The sequence below is a fragment of the Oncorhynchus masou genome, chromosome 9 (genome assembly GCF_036934945.1).
Source record: "Oncorhynchus masou masou isolate Uvic2021 chromosome 9, UVic_Omas_1.1, whole genome shotgun sequence".
Lineage (NCBI taxonomy): Eukaryota > Metazoa > Chordata > Actinopteri > Salmoniformes > Salmonidae > Oncorhynchus > Oncorhynchus masou.
Window position 1 is genome coordinate 24,815,886 of NC_088220.1, and position 27,362 is coordinate 24,843,247.

At 46.8% G+C, this 27,362-nt stretch overlaps 1 protein-coding gene across 5 annotated transcripts; it reads right to left on the bottom strand.

Annotated features, from left to right (window-relative positions):
• Positions 1 to 634: 634 nt before the first annotated feature.
• Positions 635 to 27,362, bottom strand: LOC135545712 (lysine-specific demethylase 3B-like). Of its 5 annotated transcripts, none has more exons than XM_064973517.1 (24): positions 26,926 to 27,362; positions 25,343 to 25,516; positions 18,106 to 18,219; positions 17,895 to 18,000; positions 17,157 to 17,281; positions 16,149 to 16,217; positions 15,337 to 16,026; positions 13,923 to 15,228; positions 13,225 to 13,432; positions 12,853 to 13,067; positions 12,387 to 12,539; positions 12,038 to 12,145; positions 11,613 to 11,740; positions 10,163 to 10,484; positions 9,749 to 10,011; positions 9,294 to 9,560; positions 5,774 to 5,945; positions 5,475 to 5,696; positions 5,175 to 5,294; positions 4,271 to 4,294; positions 3,123 to 3,262; positions 2,027 to 2,203; positions 1,652 to 1,786; positions 635 to 1,459 (listed from the first exon to the last, which is right to left on the bottom strand). In XM_064973517.1, exons 1-24 carry the CDS (start codon positions 27,088 to 27,090, stop codon positions 1,379 to 1,381), a joined length of 5,484 nt encoding a protein of 1,827 aa, XP_064829589.1. In that variant the 5' UTR covers positions 27,091 to 27,362; the 3' UTR covers positions 635 to 1,378. The 5 variants fall into 5 exon arrangements, with proteins under 5 accessions (XP_064829589.1, XP_064829587.1, XP_064829586.1 ...); XM_064973515.1 differs by having other exon boundaries at positions 10,163 to 10,481; positions 26,881 to 27,362; XM_064973514.1 differs by having other exon boundaries at positions 26,881 to 27,362.

Genomic DNA, 27,362 nt, shown 5'->3' on the forward strand with positions numbered 1-27,362 from the left:
TATAAAACGCAAACTCACTTCCTTGACAATAGCTCTGCGCTGCTCCACAAAGTGCAATAAGTATGAATGCCCCGACTTCTGCAGAGGCTGTATCACCGTAAATGCTGCACGGCCAATGCAGTGGTCAGATTGACCATGCAGCCCCTTTAATTCAGAATCAGGCAGGTGATAGCGAGGAGGCATAAAAACATGGCCTATGAGCAAAAGACTGTCTTTGTGGTTAAATGTTGTGGTCTTGTGCTCAGTGGGTGGGGTAAATCATGTTGACTTATATGGATGTATTGTTAACAAATTGCTATTATTGACATGGCGAGTGGGACATTCCCTTGGCTCTAGGCTTATAGATGCCTCCCACCCTTTCCTATCGAAGGCCCTGATGAAGGCGAATACACCGAAACATAATAATAAACTTATCAGATCAATGCAGAAACAGAGCTCTCCTTTTTCGTTATATTCCTGGATAGTGTAAGGAATATTTTTTTAGCTTTAAGTTCCTCAGTCAAGCACCCGATTCCCTTTTTGTTTAAGCTGGTCTGAAGCGCATTTGGGTACACTTTTCCCCTATTGATCCATAAGCATTACGATGTGATGACATGTTCACAGTTGGTGTTAAGCAATAAATGACAACAAACAGTTGTATTTTTTGTCAACTTTATTTTGAAAAATCAAAACAGACTGCTAATATCATTAATATATATATATATTGATACACTTAACGGCCAGTAGTTTCTGTTCAGTTGGAATCGTGATTCTTGTACAACGTTTTGAAGTCTGCAGTTAATCTATTCAAACCTTGGGACAACAAGTGACCAAACCAATGGAGACGTTTCTCTAAGCAACTCTTTCAAGCATTCAAAGACTATTTGAATTACCCCCCCCACCCCCCCAAAAAAACTAAGTCCTTGCTTTTAAATGAAAAGAAAGACAACAAAAAAAATACAACCTTTTGGTCTAGTTTCCTTCAATGCTTGTTTCTTTCAAATGCCCCAATTCCACCACTGAAGGTGGAAGGAAAACAGATTTTTTAAATTATCTACAAAAACAGGTGAACGGTTATCGCAAAAAAATAACAGCCCAGTGCTCACATTTAGTCAGACGCTAAACAGAAGCTGAACCCTCTCTAACGGCACGTCAGCTCACATCACATGCTCCCCTTCTCTTCCACACGCACAAACAGGACCCGCTCTGACCTTAAATACAGAGTTGATCAGAAGTAAATTGGAAAACAACTAAGTCGTGTAGAGCGTGTCATAACAGCAATGACTATAGACCCCCCCCCCCCAACAAAAATAACAGTTGTGTGAGCACATCACCACCCCCCCTTTCTGCATACCGACACCTACTCTATTCTGTCACTGCAGATTGTGTGTGGAGGGCTCTAAGAGCGTGCTAGCTTGGGTTCGTGAGCCCTCAGTGTCCCCACAGCGTCCTTTACGGCATGGTAGATGATGTTCTTCACCTAGAAAACAGAGATCCCATCAAAATTACAACAATACGTTGCTGATTGATAATCAATTCAAACCTTCATTCCTTCTCACAGCAATGACCTATACATTTGTGGCGGCATAGTTAGTGCTCTACTTTTGAGCAGAGCCCTGGTCAAAAGTAGTGCACTACATAGGCTACCATTTGGGAGGCAGACGAAGTGTACCTGCAGCTTGTCCTCATGGTTGGAGTGTGTGGTGGACAGGTGTCTGAACTCCTGGGTCAGTCTGAAACAGTGCTTCACGTGCTCAGGAGACACAAAGTCCTCCGCCACCTTGATACAGCTGTACAGGTTATGGACCTGGGGGGACAGCCAGGAGACAAGAGGGTAGCGTGTGAAAAATGTGTTTTTGAAAGAGTGTGAGAGGTGTCGTGACAGAGAGAACGTGTGTGTGTGTGTGTATGAGAGAAGCAAGAGTATAAATATTATACAGCAAAAGGAAAACCACAAGTGTACCCTCTGTCCCTATGGAACCATTAAACAACCCAAAACGTCTATCAAACCTCCCCTGTTACATCCAGTGTTTCCCCTAGTACCCACCTGGTGGGGAGCCCCGGCAGGAATGAAGACTGCGTCTCCCAGGAACTGTACGATGGCCCAGCCCTGCACACCATACTCCTCATACAGCCTCCTGCGCAGCACCCCATCCAGGTACCAGCTCTGGTCGTGGATAGGGTCATGGTCCGGCGGATTCTCCTGGCCCTGCTCCTCACCCACCTGACACAGTCAGGGGAGGGGGAACACTAATGGTAAAGCATATCGACACTAATGGTAAAGGATATTATAAACTGGGTGGTTCGAGCCCTGAGTGGTGATTGGTTGGCCGTATACCACAGGTATGACAAAACATATTTACTGCTCTAATTACATTGGTAATCAATTTATAATAGCAATAAGGCACCTTGGGGGTTTGGAATATATGCCAATATACCACGGCTAAAGGCTGTGGCTAAGAACAGCCCTTAGCCGTGGTATATTGGCCATATCACATCTCCTCGGGCCTTATTGCTTCAGTAACATGCTTTATCAGAGAGACATTGTGTGTCCTAAATGGCACCCTATTTCCTATATCAGGGCTCTCCAACCATCCTGTAAGTCTACACTAACCCTGTTCCTGGAGGGCTAGCCTCCTGTAGGGTTATATTCCAACCCTGTTCCTGGAGGGCTAGGTTTTATATTCCAACCCTGTTCCTGGAGGGCTAGCCTCCTGTAGGGTTATATTCCAACCCTGTTCCTGGAGGGCTAGCCTCCTGTAGGTTTATATTCCAACCCTGTTCCTGGAGGGCTAGCCTCCTGTAGGGTTATATTCCAACCCTGTTCCTGGAGGGCTAGCCTCCTGTAGGTTTATATTCCAACCCTGTTCCTGGAGGGCTAGCCTCCTGTAGGTTTATATTCCAACCCTGTTCCTGGAGGGCTAGCCTTCTGTAGGTTTTTACTCCAACCCTGTTCCTGGAGAGTTACCCTACTGTAGGTTTATACTAAAAATCACATTTCTCATGGGAACAGTAGAACTACAAAAAAAAGGCCAAGCAACCATTTTAGTTTCTTCCCTGAAAATTTCCCAGATATAATGCATTGCCTGAAAATGAATGTGCAGATATACATTACAATGAATGTGGTGATGGTGAACCCTGACCTTGCGGAGAAGCTCGCGGATCTTCTCGGCATCCTTGGCAGAGTAGATGTGCCAGAGTGCCCCGGGCTTCTCCTTGGCCTCATACACCCTCCTCTTGGTCATCTCATCCACATCACCCTCCTCGATGGTGGTCATCACCTCTGCAGGACCAAACAGACAGACAGGAATGAGCAAACATGGGCAGTCTCAGAGTGAGCATGAACTCTTAGGGAAGGATTGAGGAAAGAAGAAACTAAACATCACACATTGACATCCTGAGGTTGTGGGCACAGGAGAGAAAACACTACACGTTCTAACTTGGAGAAGTGCTGCTTCACTATGTCAGAATCATGAGGCGCCATCTCAAAGGGACACTCTATTCCCCCGAATAGTACCCCATTTTGATCATAACAGTATGTGGCCCTGGTCAAAAGTAGTGCAGCACATGGGAAATAGGGTGTCATTCAAAATGCAGTCAGGTTAAGTGCTGAGTCATCATCCAGAATCAGATGGACACTGAGCTGGCAGGGGAACTGTACCTTCCTTGCTAAGCCATTTGAGACGGAGTTGCTTATATATTACTAATCAAGAAAGCATTCAGATGGCTAATGAGGAACGGGACTAAAGCATTACACTAGTGGAACTACATGTATTATTCACTTTCTGGTCACTTGGACAAATGACCCCCAGAGCCATAGGACAAGTTGCCTGCATGTGGGCGAGGGAGAGATGGGCGGGACTAAATGCGTGAGTTGATTTGCTCAGACTTTCCTCCAGGCTGGGCATGTCTAGATGCCCATCTCCAACAGTCAAAGCCAGAACACCCGTCACCCCAGACAACAGAAGATGCAAAACATGAAAAATCTACTAGCGTCTACCAGCGTAAAACATTAACAATAATAAGTTGAGTTTAAAGGCTTTAAACAGAGTTTGACTCTGGCTAGCCGAGGGTTAATAAAGGTCTACACAGGGTAGAAGACCACAGAAAGACCAAACTCAGACCACAGATAAACCACAAAGGCTTTGAAATTGATGCACCCCTGTAGTGTTCTGGCCCCGACCCCATGTGGGAAAGGACATGGGATGGGGAGTAGAGGAGGAGAGAAAAGGGGGGTGTTAGTCAAGAAGGCCATGCTAAAGAGGTGATAATGGTATAAAATTGCACAGACCTTTACATCCAGCGATATCCATCTCTGTGAACAACAAATGTTCACACAATCAACATGGGAGGGTCTTTCTACCAGAATCCTATCCATTGATGCATGGGGGGGGGGCAACTCCCATTGGGCTTGTCAGAGGCCTCCAGTGATATAGTCCAGGGTCCATATCCACAAAGCATCTCAGAGTACGAGTGCCGATTTAGGATCAGTTTTGCCTTTTAGATCATAATGAATGAGATTATATAGATCAGCACACCGGAGATGCTTTGTGGATACAGGCACAGGGTGGGAAACCTGGGCGATGCCACAGGAGTGCCTGACGACAGGCTAAAATGGAACATTTACACCATTGTTCTGTCTCAATGCTGAGGAATGGCTTCCTTTTCTTAGTTCAATGGGACAGTACAGTATTTGATCTTGGTCAACCTATCGACATTCCTTTAGAATATTTGGGAGCTTCTCAAACCCAATTATACAGGACTGGTTTTAATATTATTCCAAATATTTTCAGCCCTTTTTTTTTACCCTTTCTTTAGATGTAAGGTGTTTAAATCTGTCATAATGATACTCCTGAAAAACAATGCAACAAACCCAAAGATAGTGCGGAATTAGATGGAATAAAAACATGACCGTCCAAGGACAAAGATCCCAGGACAACCATTAACGTACCATACAGAAAAGTCTCAATCATTAATGAGTGTTGCTGGATGGAGGTGCTGATGTCTGTGTGTGAGTAGCAGTGTGATATAGCGGTTTGATATAGAAATGCACTTAGTAAGAAATGGACACTTGTGCTAAATTGCTAGCCATGCTAACACTTACATTGTATAGCTCAATGTACGTCAATTCTGTAATCTGTCTGCTCTGCTGTGTGTTCTACCTCACTGTGTGAGAGTGGGTTGGTCCTACTCACCCTTGACGTGGTCTCCCTCTCCCTCAGGGATGCCCACGTACACCATAACGTTGACGGCATCAGACACGTCCAGATGCAGGTTGGTGGTGCCAACACTCCGGTCTTCTGTCTCCATCAGACCTGAGAGGGAGGAAGACAGGACAAAGCCGGATGATAGTGGCGAGAAAGAGATGGGAGGGGGTTGTGATAAATGGAAAGAAGGAGAGACCAAAATCAGAGATGCTGCCATTGGAGCTATTGCTAACTAGCTATCTATTGACCAGCTATGGGATCCCAGTGTTAGTCTCAGGTTTCTCTCACCATAAGCATTATACATCTTAGGCCCCAGGTCTGGCCTGACAAAGAAGTTGGGCAGGCGGGAGGCCAGGTTCAGACGGCCGTCTCTCTTCGTGTACTCTGGGAGGGGGAGGTTGTCCATTAGGTCATCAAACCGTGTGGGCATCATGTCTCTGAAGTCTTCTCCAGGAGGCCAGTCCTTCAGCTTCAAAACCATGGGCTGACCATCACTACCCTTCAGACGCTCTGGAAAGAGAGAGAAATGAGTGAGTGAATGAGTCAGTGAATAAATGGATGAACGAATGAATGATCCTGTTACTTACTGGAGATGATCTGGAAGCCGTCCCAGAAGTCTCGAACCTTGACGTCAGAGATGATGGCACAGTTCCGACAGTTGACCAGGTCAACATCCTGGTCCCCAAACTCCTCGCTGAAGGCCTCAGGCCGCCACAGAGCCCCCTTCAGACGCTTATGGATACCAGACACCAGCACCGGCTAGAGAGGGGGGAAAGGGTTCAAACAATCAGCTTCTCTCACACTGCACATCCCCCTCTTCCAAACCTCTCCCCAACTAATCTAATACATGGCATAACAATGTACATATTGCCGAAGTGAGTCTCCTTTCCCCTTTGAAATAAAATAACTCCATACCCACAAAAACCTCTCTCATTTGTGTACATCCCTGTTATTGACAATTTCTCATTTTGCCAAGATAATTCATCCACCTAACAGGGGACAATAAAACACCACTTTAAAATGTGCAGTTTTGTCACAGAACACAATGCCACAGATGTCTCAAGTTTTGAAGATGCATCCAATTGGCATGCAGACTGCAGGAATGTCCACCAGAGCTGTTGCCAGAGAACCTAAAATGTTAATTTCTCTACCATAAGCTGCCTCAACATCATTTTAGAGAATTTGGAACCTTCACAGGGAAGCTCATCTGCATGCTCGTTGTCTGTTAAGTTCATGTTTTAAGTATCCCAATATTTATGTTATTATGGGGCTATCACTCAGTCAAGAGTGTGCATGCACAGGAAGTCTAGTCGTTGATGGACCTAGCCTTGAGTGTAATAGCGACCTTTGAGGGTGTTCATACGGTATAGTAAACTTTGTTAAACTGGAACCTTGTCGCAGTGTCATTTCGAGTTAACATTGTTCACAAGGTTCTTGGCCAGACTACGGTTCGGCATTGTAACCGGCTTCAGAGGGCAAATGCTCCACATCGATGGCCACTGGCATGCTGGAGAAGTGTGGTCTTCCCGGTTTTAATGGTACCAAGCAGATGGCATGTATGGGGACATGTATGGCGTTGTGTGGGTGAGAGGTTTGCTGATTTCAACGCTGTGAACAGAGCAGGGTTATGATATGGACAGCCAACACAAATGCATTTTATCGATGGCAATTTGAATGAACAGAGATACCGTGATGAGATCGTGAGGCCCTTCATCCGCCACCATTACCTCATGTTTCAGCATGATAATGCATGGCCCCATGTCGCAAGGATCTGTACACAATACCTGGAAGCTGACAATGTCCCATAAATCACCATACATCAATTGAGCATGTACGACAGCGTGTTCCAGTTCCCACCAATATCCAGACATTTTGCACAGCCATTGAAGAGGAGTGGGACAGCATACCACATGCCACAAATCAACAGCCTGATCAACTTTGCGAAAGGAGATGTGTCACGCTGCATGAGGTAGTATGACACACCACCACATATTACTCACACCACCAATACTACACTACATATTACTCACACCACCACCCTCAATACTACTTCCACCACCAATACTCACACCACCACCATCAATACCACCACATATTACTCACACCACCACCACATATTACTCACACCATCAATACTACTACCACCACCACCACATATTACTCACACCATCACAACTACTCAAACCATCACTACTACTACCACCACCACATACTCAAACCATCACTACTACTACCACCACCACATACTCACACCATCACTACTACTACCACCACATACTCACACCATCACTACTACTACCACCACATATTCACACCATCACTACTACTACCACCACATACTCACACCATCACTACTACTACCACCACATACTCACACCATCACTACTACTACCACCACCACCAATACTATATACAGTGGGGCAAAAAAGTATTTAGTCAGCCACCAATTGTGCAAGTTCTCCCACTTAAAAAGATGAGGGCTGTAATTTTCATCATTAGGTACACTTCAACTATGACAGACAAAATGAGAAGAAAAAAATCCAGAAAATCACATTGTAGGATTTTTAATGCATTTATTTGCAAATTATGGTGGAAAATAAGTATTTGGTCACCTACAAACAAGCAAGATTTCTGGCTCTCACAGACCTGTAACAACTTCTTTAAGAGGCTCCTCTGTCTTCCACTCGTTACCTGTATTAATGGCACCTGTTTGAACTTGTTATCAGTATAAAAGACACCTGTCCACAACCTCAAACAGTCACACTCCAAACTCCCCTATGGCCAAGACCAAAGAGCTGTCAAAGGACACCAGAAACAAAATTGTAGACCTGCACCAGGCTGGGAAGACTGAATCTACAATAGGGAAGCAGCTTGGTTTGAAGAAATCAACTGTGGGAGCAATTATTAGGAAATGGAAGACATACAAGACCACTGATAATCTCCCCCAATCTGGGGCTCCACGCAAGATCTCACCCCGTGGGGTCAAAATGATCACAAGAACGGTGAGCAAAAATTCCAGAACCACACGGGGGGACCTAGTGAATGACCTGCAGAGAGCTGGGACCAAAGTAACAAAGCCTACCATCAGTAACACACTACGCCGCCAGGGACTCAAATCCTGCAGTGCCAGACGTGTCCCCCTGCTTAAGCCAGTAGATGTCCAGGCCCATCTGAAGTTTGCTAGAGAGCATTTGGATGATCCAGAAGAAGATTGGGGGAATGTCATATGGTCAGATGAAACCAAAATAGAACCTTTTGGTAAAAACTCCTGTTTGGAGGACAAAGAATGCTGAGTTGCATCCAAAGAACACCATACCTACTGTGAAGCATTGAGGTGGAAACATCATGCTTTGGGGCTGTTTTTCTGCAAAGGGACCAGGACGACTGATCCGTGTAAAGGAAAGAATGAATGGGGCCATGTATCGTGAGATTTTGAGTGAAAACCTCCTTCCATCAGCAAGGGCATTGAAGATGAATCGTGGCTGGGTCTTTCAGCATGACAATGATCCCAAACACACCGCCTGGGCAACGAATGAGTGGCTTCGTAAGAAGCATTTCAAGGTCCTGGAGTGGCCTAGCCAGTCTCCAGATCTCAACCCCATAGAAAATCTTTGGAGGGAGTTGAAAGTCTGTGTTGCCCAGCAACAGCCCCAAAACATCCCTGCTCTAGAGGAGATCTGCATGGAGGAATGGGCCAACATACCAGCAACAGTGTGTGAAAACCTTGTGAAGACTTACAGAAAACGTTTGACCTCTGCCAACAAAGGGTATATAACAAAGTATTGAGATAAACTTTTGTTATTGACCAAATACTTTTTTCCCACCATAATTTGCAAATATATTCATTAAAAATCCTACAATGTGATTTTTCTGGATTTTTTTTTCTCATTTTGTCTGTCATAGTTGAAGTGTACCTATGATGAAAATTACAGGCCTCATCTTTTTAAGTGGGAGAACTTGCACAATTGGTGGCTGACGAAATACTTTTGCCCCACTGTAATATATATATATCCAAAAATGTCATATCGGAGCATCACTACTACATATCACACACACCATATTACTACAAACTCTTCTCTACCCTCCCCCCAGAAAGGTCTCTCTCACCTGGCCCTGTTTCCAACACTCTCTGAAGATCTTCCAGTTGTTGGTGTTGGAGGGGTCCTGCAGGCAGAGCAGGCGTCCGTCACAGAGCCAGGAGTGGGAGGTGTGGGGGTCTAGCACGCTGAGGCCCATAACCCCGTCCCTACGTCCAACACCGCCTAGCTCACTGCCGCCCTCCCCCAAACGACGGCCCTCCGCCTTCTTGGTCTCCACCACCGAGGCGATGATATGGTCCAGGAAGTTAGGCAGGCTGCCCTTCAACTTGTCCCCCTGATGGAGGAGGAGGGGTTAGACATGCAGTCTTGGGCCCTAGCCAAAATAGTGCACAATATAGGGCATAGGGTGCCATTTGGGACACAAACTAGAACTCTGTGTAGATTCTATGAATTCTGGAATGGCCCTTTAATATGAGCATTCTAAATGATCTTAGTTACTGTGGTAAGCTGACAGACACTCACAGCTACTGAGGTGGAGAAGACAGATGGGAAGGTTACTCCAGAGTCTCCGGGGCCCTGGGGGAGCCTCCCGGGTCCAGAGTTGAGCAGGTCTCGGAGGCTGGAGCCCTCTGGTTTGGGCTGGCTGTTGCTGGAGCCCAGCAGCAGGCTGTTGAACAGTTTAGGACTGGAGGAAGAAGACGAAGGCTTGGACAGGGCGCTGAACGAGTCCAGGCCGAAGGGAGAGCGTGTGTCCCGGCCCATCACAGAGCGCATCGACCCAGAATCTGGAGGGGTGGACAGGAGATGAGACAAGGTTAGAAGATGGTTAGATACCTCACAGATCATCTCATATTAAACACATGTACAATAAATGTCGAGAGTACCGTCCAGAATATGACGTAGAACTGAGAGTACAGAGAAATAAGATGGAGTCACCTTTTGTGTCCTCCACCTTGGCTTTCTGAGTGGCAAGGTCTGCCAACCAGTGCAAGGCGGTGGAGTTTCCCTCACCCGTGGAGGGGCGAGGGTCTTTGGGGGTGGGGGTCTGGGCCGGGTTTGGGGTGGCGCTGGTATGGTTGGCCCCATTAGTATCAACCCCCCCTCCTCCCCCTTCTGACGTTGTGGTGGAAGTAGGCTCTGTTTTGACCACTGTCATCTCCGCCCCCTCTGGCTTAGGAGTGGTTGAACCCGCTGGACCCCCGCCACCTGTGATTGGTCCACTACCACTGCTCCCCGTGCTAGAAGAGACAGCAGACTGCTGGGACATCAAAAAAGGAAATATTAGCATTATACTAATAATGCCCCATCACAACCAACACGTAAAACAATGTACAGTGCTTTTGGAAAGTATTCAGACCCCTCGACCTTTCCCACATTTTGCTACAGCCTTTTTCTAAAATGGATGAAATTGTCTGAGGTCCTTGTGCGCTCTGGAGCAGGTTTTAATCAAGGATCTCTGGACTTTGCTCCATTCATATTTCCCTCAATCCTGACTAGTCTCCCAGTCCCTGCCGCTGAAAAACATCCCCACAGCATTAAGCTGCCACCACCATGATTCACCGTAGGGATGGTGCCATGTTTCCTCCAGACGTGACACTTAGCATTCAGGCCAAAGATTTCAATCTTGGTTTCATCAGACCAGAGACTTTTGTTTCTCATGATTGGAGGGTCCTTTCGGTGCCTTTTGGCAAACTCCAAGCGGGGTGTCATGTGCCTTTTACTGAGGAGTTGCTTCCGTCTGGCCATTCTTCTCTGATCGCTGAGTTTGGCAAGGCTGCCAGCTCTAGGAAGTCTTGGTGGTTCCAAACTTCTTCCATTTCTTGTTCTTGGGGACCTTCAATGCTGCAGACATTTTTGGTACCCTTCCCCAGATCTGTGCCTCGTCACAATCCTGTCTCGGCGTTCTACAGACACATCCTTTGATCTCTTTGCTTGGTTTCTGCTCTGACATGCACTTTCAACTGTTGGACCTTATATAGACAGGTGTGCCTTTCCAAATCATGTCAATCAATTGAATTTACCACAGGTAAGTTGTCGCAATATCTCAAGGATGATCAATGGAAACAGGATGCACCTGAGCTCAATTTCAAGTCTCATAGCAAATGGTCTGAATACTTATGTAAATAAAGTATGTTGTGTGTGGTATTTCTTTTTATAACTTTGCAAAAATTTCTAAAAACCTGTTTTCACTTTGTCATTATGGGAAATCGTGTGTAGATTGGTGAGGAAAATTTAATTAAATCCATTTTAGAATAAGTTTTCAACGTAACAAAATGTGGAAAAAGTAAAGGGGTCTGAATACTTTCCGAATGCGGTGCTTAGATGTATAAATGTTATACATATTCTATCTATTGGTACAACATTCGAAAAAACAAAGATGCAGCACCTGTGAGATTCCATTGGGGGCGCTAGGGCGCACTAGGGGCCTGTGGTGCCGGCTGGTGCAGGGGCAGTTTGCCTTGATGCCCCATTTGCCCCTGGCTGAGTGCACCATATCCCCTATGTTATAGAGAGCTGTGGGAGAGAGAAGTCAACATGGGATGAATTAATGAGAAAGATACAACACATGTTGGATGTCAAGTTCGGGCTGGGAGTTTTTCCAGACAATGTGACATGGGCCCGTATGCACAAAGCATATGAGAGAAGGAATGCTGATCTAGGATCAGGTCCTCCCTGTCCATAATAATCTGATTCATTAAAGGGAAAAACTGATGCTAGATCAGTAGTCTTATTCTAAAAAACATTTATGGACCCGAAGCAGGAAAGACTCCAGGCCCTAGTTCAAAGCTCCTATAGTTATGATGATGTTACCAGTTCCAGGTATGATCTGTGTGGGCATGAGGTTCTGAGGCTCGTGTCTCTGGCCCTTTACACACTTCAACCAGGAGAACACCTCGTCATCCGGCCCCTCGTCCACCTCTGAGAGACAAAACATGTGATGGAAGATTAATTTATACACACACACTCCCTTCAGCTCAATCTTCACTTCTTCAAAAACATAATCACTGAAAGAAAGAGCAGTCCATGCCAATCACTGTACGTAGTCGAACTGGACAATACCATGCCCCAGTCCGTCCCTGTGTGTGGAGTCACCATAGAGATCCTACAATCCACAATGCAAAATGTTCTAAAGACTCCAGGATGTAATTCTGACTCTCACCCTCCATAGGGCGGTTCCTGCGTTGCCGGTAGCAGTCCAGACACACCCCGAAGCCACACTTCCTGCAGACCCAGTGGATGTTGAAGACGGTGGTCTCACATACGTCGCACATCTCCCTGACACCGCGCACCGCACGCTTCCACGCCACTTTCTCTGTAGAAGAGGAGACAGACAGACACAAGGTAAGCACAAGTCACCTCACAGCAGGGGTTTATTTATTAATGCACACTGTAGCAAAACTTTGCAACAGAAAACGAGAGTTTCAATTGGACATATTCAGGTAGGTCCCTCCCCGTTTGCTTCCTAGTGAATCCACTGCAGCAGTGTGCCTGCCCAGTCATGTCAACCGTCAAAGAGATCTTGGTTTGAACAATAAAGAAGTGATGGGGAGAAAATAATGAGACAAACACACACCAACATTAAAAATACATGGCTACCCACACTGAACAAGTGTCAGACTACTCACGGTGTGGCTCAACCATCATCATGGCCTCCTTCTCAGACATGACGAGCTGACAGAACTGGTCTCCCACGTTGGCCAGGATGTACTTGGAGGTGTCCAGGTCCAGGCCCTCCTGTACGGACGGCGAGGGAAGCCACAGTCCCATGGCCATGGCATCGCTCTGCTGGGGGCTCAGGAAGCCCTCCACACGCAGGATGCCCTTACGTGTGAATGCCAGCCTGGGGAGGGGGAAAGGGTTTAAAGTTAGATGAGTGCAGACGAGAGTGTAGAAAACATTTGAGATGACGGTGGTTGATGAAATGACTGATATACCTTATTGTAGCATTACATAGAAGAGGATACACCTCACCACCCATCTCTCATACACACATGTACCTGCGGAAGTGGAAGAAGCGGCAGGCCACGTTGGGGTCGTCGTCGTCAGGCTCCTGCTCCCGGTACTTCCTGTAGCGCTCCATGCGACACTCGCGACACTTGTGGAGGTGGGGCGCCACGTTGATACAGGAACCGTCCTGCAGGAATGACTCTCCTGACTGCTTCAGACGACGCACCTTAGTCACGTCCTTCAGCACTGACTGGCCCACTGGACGACACAAAGGACCAAAGAGTACCTGACATCATGAAGGGCTACAAAACCATGCAATGACAACCTATTCATGAGTGCAGGAAGGGGTAGTCCAAACAACAACTTTACCATCAATCTTGTTAAAAGGTAGACTCAGCGATATGACGTAGATGCAGAAAGTAAACATCATCGTGGGTCAATTTCCACAACTAAGAGCGTTGAAGCGGGAGGCTCAACTCCTCTGCCGTTTTGGTTCCCTGGCTACCACTCTAAACGGCGTGTAGCGATCCCGCGCACAGATACTGTGTGAGACTGTGTGTCAGTGAAGTCTTATCTCGCTCATCTCAATATCTGTGGTGCTGCTCGTGGCAACATCATTTCTCTGAGTCTACCTATTAATGTTTCATGATCCTTACCAAAATGGAATGATATTGATGACTGACATGTTACGCGCATGATGGAGAATCTCATTGACATACTGCTAATATCCTGAGGCTCCAGGTCTTACCTTTGAAGGGCTTGTTGCGTGGCCGGCTCTTGGCCACCCCGGGCCCTTTACCCTTCTGCAGCAGCATGGCTCCCTCCTTGACCGGCCCCACGAGGCCCCCAGGTGCATGGCCCCTCTCCAGACCCTCCTCTGTCTCACTTAGGTCCGACAGGTCGCTGTTGTCGCTGGAGTCAGAGTCACGTTTAGATGCCTGACCTCGCTCCTCCAGGGCAAACTTTTGGGCCTGGCCCTGGTCAAAAGGCATGGGTGCATTCTCACCACTCCCTCCAGCGACTGCACTCCCAAACATGGGGAAGCCTGAGGTGGAGCTGGGTCGGTCATCCAGAGAACCACCCTCAGCTGAGGAGCCCTGATCTCCTGTGGAGGAACTCTCCTTGGGCTTGGAGGAGGTGACTGACTGGGGCCTCTGGGTGAAGCCAGGGGCTGGGGAGGAAGAACTGGAGGCAGCGGCAGCTGAGAGGGAGACGAAGGGGGAAGACAGAATGCCCTTGGGCAGCTCGACCATGGTGAACAGGTTGGATTTGCTCTCCGAAGCTGAAGACGGGCCCAGGGTCTCAGGCTCCAGAGGGGCTGGTTTGCCACTGAAGGGACTGTGGGAGAGCTTCTCCCCGTAGGCCAGGAAGGGGTTGGAGGGCTCCTTGGAGCCCTGGAGGAAAAGGTTCTGGTGGCTGTCTGTCTTGGTGCCGAAGCCGCCCACCGCGACACCGTTAGTGCCACTCCTGTTAGCACCACCCAGAGCTGGGGTGTCCATCACCCCCATGACCAGACCAGAACACCTCATCCCCCCAGAGCCACTGCTGAAGGAAGGTGAGAGTTTGTCCCCTGCAAAATTCTTGTTGAGCACTCCGTTGCCTGCCGATTGGGTCTCAGACACTTTGGACTGCTCTTTGAGAGAAGCTGTAGCTGAGCTAAACAGGCCAGCTGATGCCGGGGCCAGAACAGAGGGCTTGAACAGGCTAGGAGGCTTCTTACTCAAGCTCTCTGACACTGCTGTGAAGTAGTTGGTGTCCTTCGACTGGCTCTGACCTGGAGTCTGGTTCTGGTTAGGACCACCAGGGTTCTGGCCAGTCTTCTGACCCGTCATACACTGGAAGAATAAGTTCTGGTCTTGCTGCTGCGGTTGGGCCTTGTTGTTCTTGGTGCCTCCAAAGGCAAATCCGAAGGGTCTAGAGGAGTCCTGGGAGGCTGACGGTGTGTTGGAGGAAGCGCTGGTCTTGGAGCTCACCTCTCCGAACACGGAAGCCCCAGCAGGCTTGGACTGGGGAAGCCGGAACCCAGCCGCAGCCAGGATGGGAGTCTTAGATCCCTGAAGAGCAGGAGGAAGAAATACAGGATATTAGTGACAGAACAATGATGGTTAATAATTACTATGAAAGGTATAAGACCAAGGTCATGTAAAGTGTTACTAACTCACCTCCGACTGGTTGGTTGTTCCTTTCCAGACAGGGGGTTTGGGGCTGAAGCCAAGGGAGGCAGAGAGAGCCACGCTGGGGGCACTGGCTTGAGATGGGGATGAGATGGTCACCGGGCCTGGGGAGACTAGGGCAGCCATCTTGGGGTTGGTAGACTGGGATGGCTCTTCTCTCTCTAGGGTGGGTCCTGCTGGGGAGGGCTTTGGGGCCAAAGCTCCAGGGACCAGGCTGGGCATCTGGCCCAGAGAGGGGAAGGAAGTGTTGGAGAAGGGGGAGGGTGCTTGTTTGAGAGGGGGTGGAGTGGGGGTGGCTGTGGTGGTGGAGTCAGCAGACCCCTGTCTGTCTTGTGTGGAGAGGGCACGGCCGTTCTCCTTGGTGTAGCGAGGCGGAGTGTTTGATTGGTCCATCTGGGAGGAAGTGCTGTTCGGGGAGGCGTAAACCTGTGTGACTTCAGAGGAACTGCTGTTCACTCTGCGTCCTCCTCCTGCTAACTCTGCTCCCCATGTCACCATCCCCTCTTCAGAGGCCTTGGTGGAGCCGCTCCCGTTCTGTCCGTCTGCTGCTCCCTCTCCCGAACCCTTAAAGCGCTTCAGGGTCACGTCCTCCTCGCCCTCCGAGGCTGTCCTCCGTCTACGGCCGCTCTCGCCCTTCCCTCCGTCGCTCTCCTTCCTCCGTCGAGCATTCTTCCCTTTCTGACCGAGGAGAGATCAATGTAAAGGGATTAGATAAGGGTGTGCAGAACAATTACCCACGTCAACCAAAAAAATGTAATCCTTTAAAACAAAAATGGGACTGTATCCTTCATCCAACTTACCTCATCAAAGTGATCTTCAGCCAGCATCACATGTATTACCCGGGGATCCACCACCTGAGTCTCCTCTCCCTAGAAAACCACATCTGGCACATTAACAGCACGTAGCTAACTGCTATCAACACATCTGTTCCATTAACAACACGTAGCTAACTACTATCAACACATCTGTTACATTAACAACACGTAGCTAACTACTATCAACACATCTGTTACATTAACAACACGTAGCTAACTACTATCAACACATCTGTTACATTAACAACACGTAGCTAACTACTATCAACACATCTGTTACATTAACAACACGTAGCTAACTACTATCAACACATCTGTTACATTAACAACACGTAGCTAACTACTATCAACACATCTGTTACATTAACAACACGTAACTACTATCAACACATCTGTTACATTAACAACACTATCTACTATCAACACATCTGTTACATTAACAACACGTAGCTAACTACTATCAACACATCTGTTACATTAACAACACGTAGCTAACTACTATCAACACATCTGTTACATTAACAACACGTAGCTAACTACTATCAACACATCTGTTACATTAACAACACGTAGCTAACTACTATCAACACATCTGTTACATTAACAGCACGTAGCTAACTACTATCAACACATCTGTTACATTAACAGCACGTAGCTAACTACTATCAACACATCTGTTATATTAACAGCACGTAGCTAACTACTATCAACACATCTGTTACATTAACAGCACGTAGCTAACTACTATCAACACATCTGTTACATTAACAACACGTAGCTAACTACTATCAACACATCTGTTACATTAACAACACGTAGCTAACTACTATCAACACATCTGTTACATTAACAACACGTAGCTAACTACTATCAACACATCTGTTACATTAACAACACGTAACTAACTACTATCAACACATCTGTTACATTGACAGCACATCCAAAGAGGGAATAGTAAAAGCAAATCCAGGCAGTGTGTGTGTGTGTGTGTACCTGGTCCATGGTGATCTCCATGATGTGTGATTTGGGGTCGTGCCGAGAGACCAAGCCCAGGGCCCAGTGCTCCTCAAACTCACACTGGTACACCTGAACCTTCCGGCCCTGGACGGTGTAGGAGCCTGGAGACACACCAGCAGGACAAGGGTTAAAGACTCCTACACCTAGAGCAGTGTGTCAGAAGGATATTATGGTGGGACTGAAAAGTGGGAAGAGAGAACAGTACTGAGGAGTAGAGGCCAGCAAAGCCCAGTATTGAAGAGTAGAGGCCAGCAAAGCCCAGTATTGAAGAGTAGAGGCCAGCAAAGCCCAGTATTGAAGAGTAGAGGCTAGCCAAGCCCAGTATTGAAGAGTAGAGGCTAGCCAAGCCCAGTATTGAAGAGTAGAGGCTAGCCAAGCCCCATATTGAGAAGTAGAGGCTAGCAAAGCCCAGTATTGAAGAGTAGAGGGTAGCCAAGCCCAGTATTGAAGAGTAGAGGGTAGCCAAGCCCCATATTGAGAGGTAGAGGCTAGCCAAGCCCAGTATTGAAGAGTAGAGGCTAGCCAAGCCCAGTATTGAAGAGTAGAGGCTAGCCAAGCCCTGTATTGAAGAGTAGCGGCTAGCAAAGAAACATATTGAGGAGGGCAGTGTAGGAGAACATGGGTGAGCATGAAAGCAGGAGGAAAGTCAAAGTGCACCATACACAGGTCATTGTACAATAGGTTTCTAGTCATTCCATAGTCTAATAGACTCACCCTTCCTGAGGATCTCCTGCAGCTCAAAGTCACTGTGCCAGCTGGAAACTGCAGCCTGTAGAGAAGGCTGCTCCAGTAGGAGAGAGTGCCTCACGTCTTTCGCTGTCTACAAAGGGAAGGACCATGACACACAGTGATAATGCACTCATAGTGTATAATACACACATCAGATGAAAGTTGACACACACGACTTTGAGCAATGTAAGCCCACCTCAAATCTCTGGAGTGAATTCCCGTCAGGGAGGAAGTCCAGGGTTCTGCTCCCAAAGAACTCCACTGGGACCAGGGAACCAAGACCCACACGGTCCACTAGACACCGGAACGCCTAGCAGGGGAAGAGGAACATTGCTAGAACAGGAGCCACTACATTTGAAGGGTGAGATATTATATAACATTCCCATCTGGTTTACATGGTGGAGTGGCTGGAGAATGAGTGTTTGATATCGCTAATGATATTATCATCTGGCAAACCACGAAAGGGTCCATGTTGAACTGTACGATAGAAAAGAGCAGCAGGTTGGTGTGTGTGTTGTCTTCTTCTTGTGTAAATCTAACAGGACCTAAACACATCCCCTGCTAGGAACATTGCATTTCCACCAGCTGGTCTGGCCTCACTTCAAGGTGCAGGGGTGCCTTAGGGAGCCAGCAAGGTTTGGTGAGAGGTGTGACGACCCTCCCACTCTGTCTGCCGTATTCTCTCTTTGTTGTTTCCTTATTAGGATGCTGGTGGGCGGAGTTGGGAGGGTCGTCAGCTACATGGGAAACACCTGGGCCCAGTGTCTCCCGGGATAAATACACCACTTCCCCATTCATGGAGGAGACTCTCTCCATGCAGACACCTTTATAGATTTTGTTGTGTTTCTTGGTGGTTTTTTGATTGTTTGCTTTAGCATCTTTCAACACCCTGCATTATCACCTCCATGCCTGCAAAACACTCACTTACACACACCATTGTATATTATACTTATTTAATACAGATTTTGTTACGGGCTTTGAGCCGGTTCGTGACAAGTAGGGGCTCATCTGGGATATTTGAACTATTGGTTTGGGAGACCGTGGAGGTACGTGTTTGGTTTGCATATTTTGTTTGAGTTTGATAGGCCCAGTATTGGTTGCCTTTGTTGTTTGGTTTGTGTGCTGTGTTGGAAAGAGTATAATGGTTAGTTTCCAGGCCCTGCCTAGCCTGGAAACGTTTGTTCTACTTTCTGTTGGGACGTCAGTCTGAGGTGAGTAATCGGCTGTGTACCTCGGTGGGAGATTTGGGTAGGGTAGAGGAACTTGCTACCCGGAGCTATAGCCTTTTTCCCCTGATAGGCTTAGCGACACGTTTCATTTTTTGGAATGTTGGGCATGGTTAATGTTTTATTTTTGTGTGGTGTCTGTGGACTGAGCAGTTGTCTCGGGGGCACATCCGTGGCTTGGTGGAATTTACCAGCATGCTGGGGAGTTTTTCCTTGCCAGCGGGCTACAGTGCATAAATTCCCACCGCAAATCTGCACGAAGACTAGGGTTGAGTTATTGTAGGTTTTGGGGAGGCTCCGTATCTCATCTCTCTTCTGTGGTGCTCAGGGTGATTGTCAATTCTCAGGTTGTGGTCAGTCTGGTGTGCTCAGCAGAGGGGAAGAGCGAGAATTTATTTTGTGTGACTATGGCGTCTTATGTAGATGAGTTCATTCGCTTAAATCGGAGGAGTTGTTAGATTTAGGTACTAAAGAACAGCTGTTGAAGGTCGCTGAACACTACAAGGTTGAGATTAGTGATAAACGTCTTAAGAATTCTATTAGGTTGATATTGAAGGCCAATCTGATGGAGAGTGGTATTCTTGAAGTTACCACTGGGGCAGCCTCTGCTGAGAATTTGTTGTCTCCCCATAATGTTACAATGGCCATTCCATCGGTTAGTCCTAGTAGCCTTCTTTTTGAACAGCAGAAAGAACTGCTTCTGTTACAGCTAGAGCATGATCGTGAGAAGCTAGAGCATGATCGTGTCAATTCCTTTTTATACTTTACATTTAAGCAAGATATGGAGCGTGCTAAAAATCAAGTTGCAACAAGAATGTATAGAGTTGGTTAGGGAAGGAAAGATCTCAGTGGAGGGTTTGTTTTGGAAAGGTGACCCAGATTTACCTAGGGGTAGTTCCTCTTTTGGTCGTGCCCCAGAGACATTTGATATTGTTGGGAACTTACGGTTATTGTCTCAGTTTAATGAAAGGGACCCCGAGACATTCTTTTCGTTGTTTGAGCGTGTTGCTGATGCTAGGAGTTGGCCTGATTCTGACCGAACTTTAATGTTGCAGTGTGTGCTGACTGGTAAAGCGCAGGAAGCATATTCAGCTCTTAGTGTACACGACAGTGCCAATTACGATAACGTTAAAACGGCTGTGTTACAGATTTATGAATTGGTCCCTGAGGCTTACCGCCAACGATTTAGAACTTTTAAAAGGGATGATCAGACTCATGTTGAGTTTGTGCGACAATTATCTTTACAGTTTAATCCCTGGTGTTCCGCCTCTGCAGTTGTGACTTTCCAAGGGCTGTGTGATCTGATTATGTTAGATCAATTTAAGGACACAATTCCTGATCGTATTGCCACGTATATTAACGAACAGAAAGTAAAGAATGTCGCTGAAGCAGCGGTTTTGGCGGACTAGTATGTCTTGACTCACAAAAGCTTCTTTGCAGATCCCCGTATTCGGAAAGAGTGGGGGCGTTCGGATAGATTTGGGCTTCGTTCACCGAGATACTTTGGTTCACGGGCAGAGTTCTATTCAACTAGGGGTGAGCCTGACTCCCATGGTAAAGCTGACTTTGGGCAGGAGTGTCACTACTGTCAAGGTTCAGGTCATTGGAAAAACGAATGTCCACTTCTCAGGTCAAAGGGTGCTTACTCTAAATCTAAGCCTACCGTGTTAGCTGCACCTGTTCCACATCAGTTCACTCATGACTCATTTCCTCAGGCCCAGGAGAATGTGAAAGTCCATATTGATCCAGACTATTTACCTGTCATTACTGAAGGTTGTGTCTATGTTAGGAAGTAAAGACCTAGTGCCAGTGAAGATCCTGAGAGACACAGGTGCCTCTGAATCATTTGTGTTGGAGTCTGTGTTACCCTTTTCTGCTAAGACTGATTCAGGGAATAGTGTTCTAATTAGGGGAATAGGTTTGAACACTGTCAGTTCCATTGCAAAAACTGATGTTGGATGGTGGGCTGGTGAAGGGTGAAGTTGTTGTGGGGGTGCGTCCTTCGTTGCCTATTGAGGGTATTGACGTTATCCTTGGGAATAACTTGGCTGGTGAGCGTGTATGGCCTGTCATGTTTCCATCTCTAGTGGTTTCCACTAAGCCGTCATTTGTTGGCATTCCTGATGAGTGTACAGAGTTTCCCAGAGGTGTTCTCTGCGTGTGCAGTGATAATAATACAAAGTATGTCACTGTTTTCCCTGTTATCCCATTATCTGTAACTCGCTCAGATCTAATCAATGTTCAACGGGATGACCCCACGTTAGAAGAGTTGCGTGACCAAATTGTGCCTGTGGAACAGTTGGGAGATGTCGCCCATGGCTATTTTCTCCAAGAGGATGTCCTGATGAGAAAGCGGGTGTCTCATGATAGTTGTTTTCTGGGGGAGGCAATTAGTCAGGTTGTTGTACCAGTTAAGCTTTGTGAGTTGGTGTTGGAAACTTCCCACAGCGACGTTGCTGGACATATGGGGGTGAGGAAAACCTACAATCGCATTTTAAGACATTTCTTTTGGCCTAGATTAAAGAGGGATGTTTCTGATTTTATCAAAACTTGTCACACCTGTCAATTAACTGGTAAACTTAATCAAACTATTAAACCGGTACCATTGTTTCCTATTCCTGTACTCAGCCAACCTTTTGAGTATCTGATTGACTGTGTGGGTCCTCTGCCTCGTTCTAAAAAGGGTAGCAGTTACCTGTTCACTGTGATGTGTCAGACCACTAGGTTTCCTGCTGCCTATCCTCTCCGATCGATTACAACTAAATCTGTGTTAAAAGCTTTGACTCAGGGATTCCAAACAATGAGAGAAACTAATGTCATTCAGAGTGATCAAGGATCTAATTTCACCACTAATCTGTTTAGTCAGGTTCTTCAACAGCTCCATATTAAACACAATTTGTCTAGCGCCTATCACGCACAAAGTCAAGGAGCACTGGAACGTTTCCATCAAACACTTAAGTCTTTGTTGAGAGCTTATTGTACTGAGATGATTGGGAGGAGGGGTTGCCTTGGTTACTGTTAGCCGCTAGGGAGGTTTCACAGGAGAGCACGGGTTTCAGTCCAAATGACCTTGTGTTTGGACATAGGGTGCGTGGACTTTTATCTGTTCTCCAGGATGACTGGAAGTCTTCCGAGCCTCCTCAGTCCCTGTTAATGTATGTGTGTGATTTCCGGCGACGGCTGTACGCCGCTGGTGAAATGGCTAAAGAGAAGTTATCTTCACAGGAGAGGATGAAGGGCATATTTGATCGCCGAGCTGAGCCTCGTCACTTTAGTCCGGGTGACCAGGTTCTTGCTCTGCTGCCAATTGTTTCAAGGTCCATATACAGTGGTGCGCCAGTACACTGAGCAAAATTATCTAGTTGCCACTCCAGAACGGAGGAAAGCACACCAGCAGTGCCATGTACATCTGTTAAAACCCTATTATGCACGTTCCTCTGAGACTGAACAGTGGGATTCTACAGAGGACGGTAAACCTGTTATTTTGGCTGATACCGTTGTTTCCTTGGGTTCTTGTCGTGCTAGATCTGGGCATGAGGAGGAAGATGTTCCTGGTCCTGACGATTGTATATTGCAGGGTAGATCGAAAAATTCAGAAACACTAAATATTTTAGACAGTTTTCTCACTCACCTACCTGTTGATGGGCGGAACGAGATGATGGTTGGTCTGCTTCAGAGATTTCCAGTTTTTTTTTCTGATACACCAACACGTACAAACTTAATAGAACATGATATTGACATTGGAGATGCTGACCCCATTCGTCAGCGGTTCTATAGAGTTTCTTCAGAGAAACTACGTTGTCTGGATGCTGAAGTCAAGTACATGCTGGAGAGTAAGATAGCAGAGCCTTCTTTCTCCAGTTGGGCTTCTCCCTGTATCTTGGTCAGTAAACCGGATGGAACAAACCGATTTTGTACGGACTACCGTAAGGTAAACAGTGTCACAAAGCCAGATTCATTTCCTCTTCCTCGAATGGAGGACTGTGTTGATCAAGTCGGTGCAGCTAAGTTTGTGAGCAAATTTGACCTGTTAAAAGGCTATTGGCAGGTGCCACTGACGACTATGGCACGTGAAATCTCTGCCTTTATTACACCCTTTGGTCTGTACTCGTATTCGGTTATGAGTTTTGGTCTGCGCAATGCACCTGCCACTTTTCAGCGACTTATGAACAGGGTTGTCGCCGGTCTGACCGGGTGCGCTGTTTATTTGGACGATGTAGTGATATATGCAGATACTTGGGAAGAACATCTGTCCCGTATTCAAGCCTTGCTTGAATGTCTGGCTGCGGGTCGCCTCACAATCAATCTGGCTAAATGTGAGTTTGCTCAGGCAACCGTTACATACCTTGGAAAAGTGGTTGGGCAGGGTGAAGTCCGTCCTGTTCGGGCTAAAGTGGTGGCTATTGATGCTTTTCCACCACCAACTACTAAAGGAACTGATGCGTTTCTTGGGCATGATTGGTTATTACCGTAGTTTTTGTAGTAACTTCTCCACTGTGGTCGCTCTCTTGACCGATATGCTGAAAGCTAAGGCTGTTTACATGTGGTCTACTCGTTGTCAACACGCTTTTGAAGATGCAAAGAGGTTGCTTAGCACAACTCCGGTGCTGGCTGCTCCTCGCGTGGATGCTAGTCATGTGGGGGCAGGTGGATGCTAGTCATGTGGGGGCAGGTGGATGCTAGTCATGTGGGGGCAGGTGGATGCTAGTCATGTGGGGGCAGGTGCAGTTTTGCTGCAAGCAGATGTGTCTGGGGTTGAGAGGACTGTTAGTTTCTTTTCCAAAAAGTTTAACGATTATCAGTTGAACTATTCGGTTATTGAAAAGGAAGCTCTAGCACTCATTTGGGCGCTACAACACTTCGAAGTGTATGTCGGGTCGGGGGTAGTACCTATTGTGGTCTACACCGACCATAACCCCCTCACTTTTTTTGAGCTCCATGATGTGTCCAAACCAGAGGATAATGCGATGGTGTTTATTTTTACAATCATTCCATCTCCATGTGCGGCACATCCGGGGGACAGAAAACGTGATTGCTGATGCACTCTCTTGTGCGCCCTGTTCCTAAATGTTTACGTGACTGACCATTGTTTCGTATTGTCATGTTCTCTCTGTCCTGTCTGCTCCCTCCTGGTCTTTTCTTCTTTCCTCTTAAAATGTTGCTTCCTGTGTGAAGGTTACTGAGGTTTGGTGAGGAGGTTGGCTGGGGCAAATTGTAAGTGAGTTGGTATTTTGTTCCGGGGTCTTTGTTGGTCCCCGGTTTTATGGGGGGGAATGTGACGACCCTCCCACTCTGTCTGCCGTATTCTCTCTTTGTTGTTTCCTTATTAGGATGCTGGTGGGCGGAGTTGGGAGGGTCGTCAGCTACATGGGAAACACCTGGGCCCGGTGTCTCCCGGGATAAATACACCACTTCCACATTCATGGAGGAGACTCTCCATGCAGACACCTTTATAGATTTTGTTGTGTTTCTTGGTGGTTTTTTGGTTGTTTGCTTTAGCATCTTTCAACACCCTGCATTATCACCTCCATGCCTGCAAAACACTCACTAACACTACTAATTACACACACCATTGTAAATTATACTTATTTAATATATATATTTTGTTACTCCTTATCGCCACGTTGTCTCCCTTTTGTTACGGGCTTTGAGCCGGTTCGTGAGAGAGGAGAGAGCATACATATTACATACACCCTCTGAACTAACCATGACCCTCCACCAGGGGCATTCACCTGAATCTGTCCAATAGAAACAGTAGTTTTGGCGTTTCATCTCTGGTTATTTGGAAAGACTACAATTACGCAGGCATATTTCGGAAGGAGAGAGGACATTCGGCCCATAAAAGTGCAAAGAGAGACATGAGCTCCTCATTCTCTTAACATGTTTGGGCCCAGAATTGAAATTCGACCAGCTGACCCATTATGTGAGTCTTTATTTCTGGGTTAACTGGGAATTAGGGTTTACCAAATCCTGTTGTGGCGATAACATGATGAGCTAAGCAACCGATCTGGCCCTGGATCAGTTACCATGAGAATGATCTGGGGTGTATTCACGAGAGAACACAGTAGCAAAAATAATGCGCTAAGAAAACAATAGTTCCTCTTACCCTGCACATCCTATTCATTCCTGACTGATTCTCTCAGTTTACACCCATAATCTTTCCAAGAGAGATTAGGTCAATCCTAACCCAGTGAGGTTGCTACTCACCAGAGCTGGCCAGGCTGTCCCAGAGGTTACTCCAGCTGCAGGGTGGTTCTGGTTGGGCTGACTGCAGTTAGCCCAGACAATGGCACTCTCTACCAGTACAGCTCTCACCTCCTCCCCATACACCTGTACCCAGGAGCGCCTGCGCCACGCACAGTCCTCAAACTCCACAAACACCTACAGGATGAGGGGGAAAGTGGTGAGTTTCTGTTAGGCTAGGTTCAGAGGCCATTTTCAAAATAGCAGAGGTAAGACAAACACAGTATTTGGTTGATGGGAAAACAGAAGCCAAAGGCAGGCAGGCATGCTACAGACAGACAGCAGGACAGGCCTTGGTAGGATCATAGTCAGCAGAGCCCAGGCAGCACTGGCTCAGAAACACAGCCCATCTACTCCTCCAAGTCTAAGCAAGGCCATCTCTATCAGGAAGACAGATCAGTCATTACAAATAGGCTTGTCAATTCCAAACCTGTCTCCCTGTCTCATTAACCCCTCGTGTCAATTAGTAGTCAAGAGCAACTTTATTGATGAAGATTACAATGGATTGCATTTATATGGGTTAATGCTTTACTCCAGGGGCAATATATAGTTGTAAGCAAAAGCCCATTTTAAATGTGTAACTTGCTGACTCACTCTGCATACAAAGCGAAATAGTACAGTCTATTGGATTGTAATTGTGTGGATCTGTGAGAGGATCAACAACTGCTGTGCCTTGAAGAGTGCCCTCCTACCAAGACCTGAGAAGCTGCAGAGAATAATTGGTGTTAATTATGATGATCGATACAAAGAGAGGCTAGTCCATGCAAAAACAAAAACACATTTACAGCCAGTTACATCAACCAGCCCACCCCAAAGACAGTAGACACATAACAGAAACAAGAACAAGAGCTGGGGCTGAGTGGAGAGCATTGAGGTGTCGGTAGCAACGATCTGCACCTGTTAAAGCTTTTTTCTAAGAATGGTCCTGGAGACTTCCTTGAAAATCGCATAATCTGGATTAACTACTCCATGCAACACCAGTCCCTTTCTAAAATGTGGATTTGGCAATTGCTTTGGTGCATGCCTGCTTTGTCATCAAATCATGCAAGATAATGCATGCATCAACAAATTACCGGCTAAACTACTGTTCGGCCTAACGTTAGCTACATATCCCCAAACAATATCTAGCCGACATTTGGTTATTTAAAGCATGCAAACCTATTAGACTGACATTAATATTTTAATGAGGCTATGGCACATGATTTTAATTCTGGATACTATGCTAAAGTTGGTTAGCTAGATAAGTTGGGAACAAAATATGTCAAAGGCCCAAAATCATCGGGATAAATTATGGAGGCCGCTGCTATCAGGCAAGCGAAACACAGCGGCCCCCATGGACTATATTTTAGTAGCTAAAATTCTTTGGCTAGATAATACCAGTAAAGCCCAGACAACCGGCGGCATTTGTATTATTCTGGTTAAATCAGTTTCGTTAAATACGTAGTCAGGTTATTAGCTTGTTAGGTAACGTCAGCTGCCTTTATTCACATGTAAACACTGACCGTCAGCCCCGCAGCTGCTGTTGTTGTCGCCTCTCCTCCGCTCACCTCTACCCCTGGGCTGGCCAAACCTATGACGCTGACAGCCCGGACGGTCCCCCGGAGCCAGTCGCGAGTCCAAGTGGACTGCTCCGCTTCGGGTCCGGCTGCGGACCTTCCATCGCTGAGGAGCAGTAGAAGTCGCTTCCCAATCAGTTCAAGAGAGTCCCCCATATTTAACTAGCCACCATGAATTGAAATATAAACTTCCTTCGCTGTATTTCTGCTGAGAACTCCGATGCACTTAGCTAGCTCGTCAGGTTATATCCGCCTATGTGACAGATTTAAGCCTCAACTACCGCAACTTTGCTGCATGCGCGGCCGATCAAGTCACGCCACAAATAGAGAAGTACCGAGATGTTATTGTCCTCAAAGCTACTGTCCCGCTCTATCCGCCATTGAGGCTCTCAACAATCAAACGCACTCCTCGTACAAGGCTCCACTGC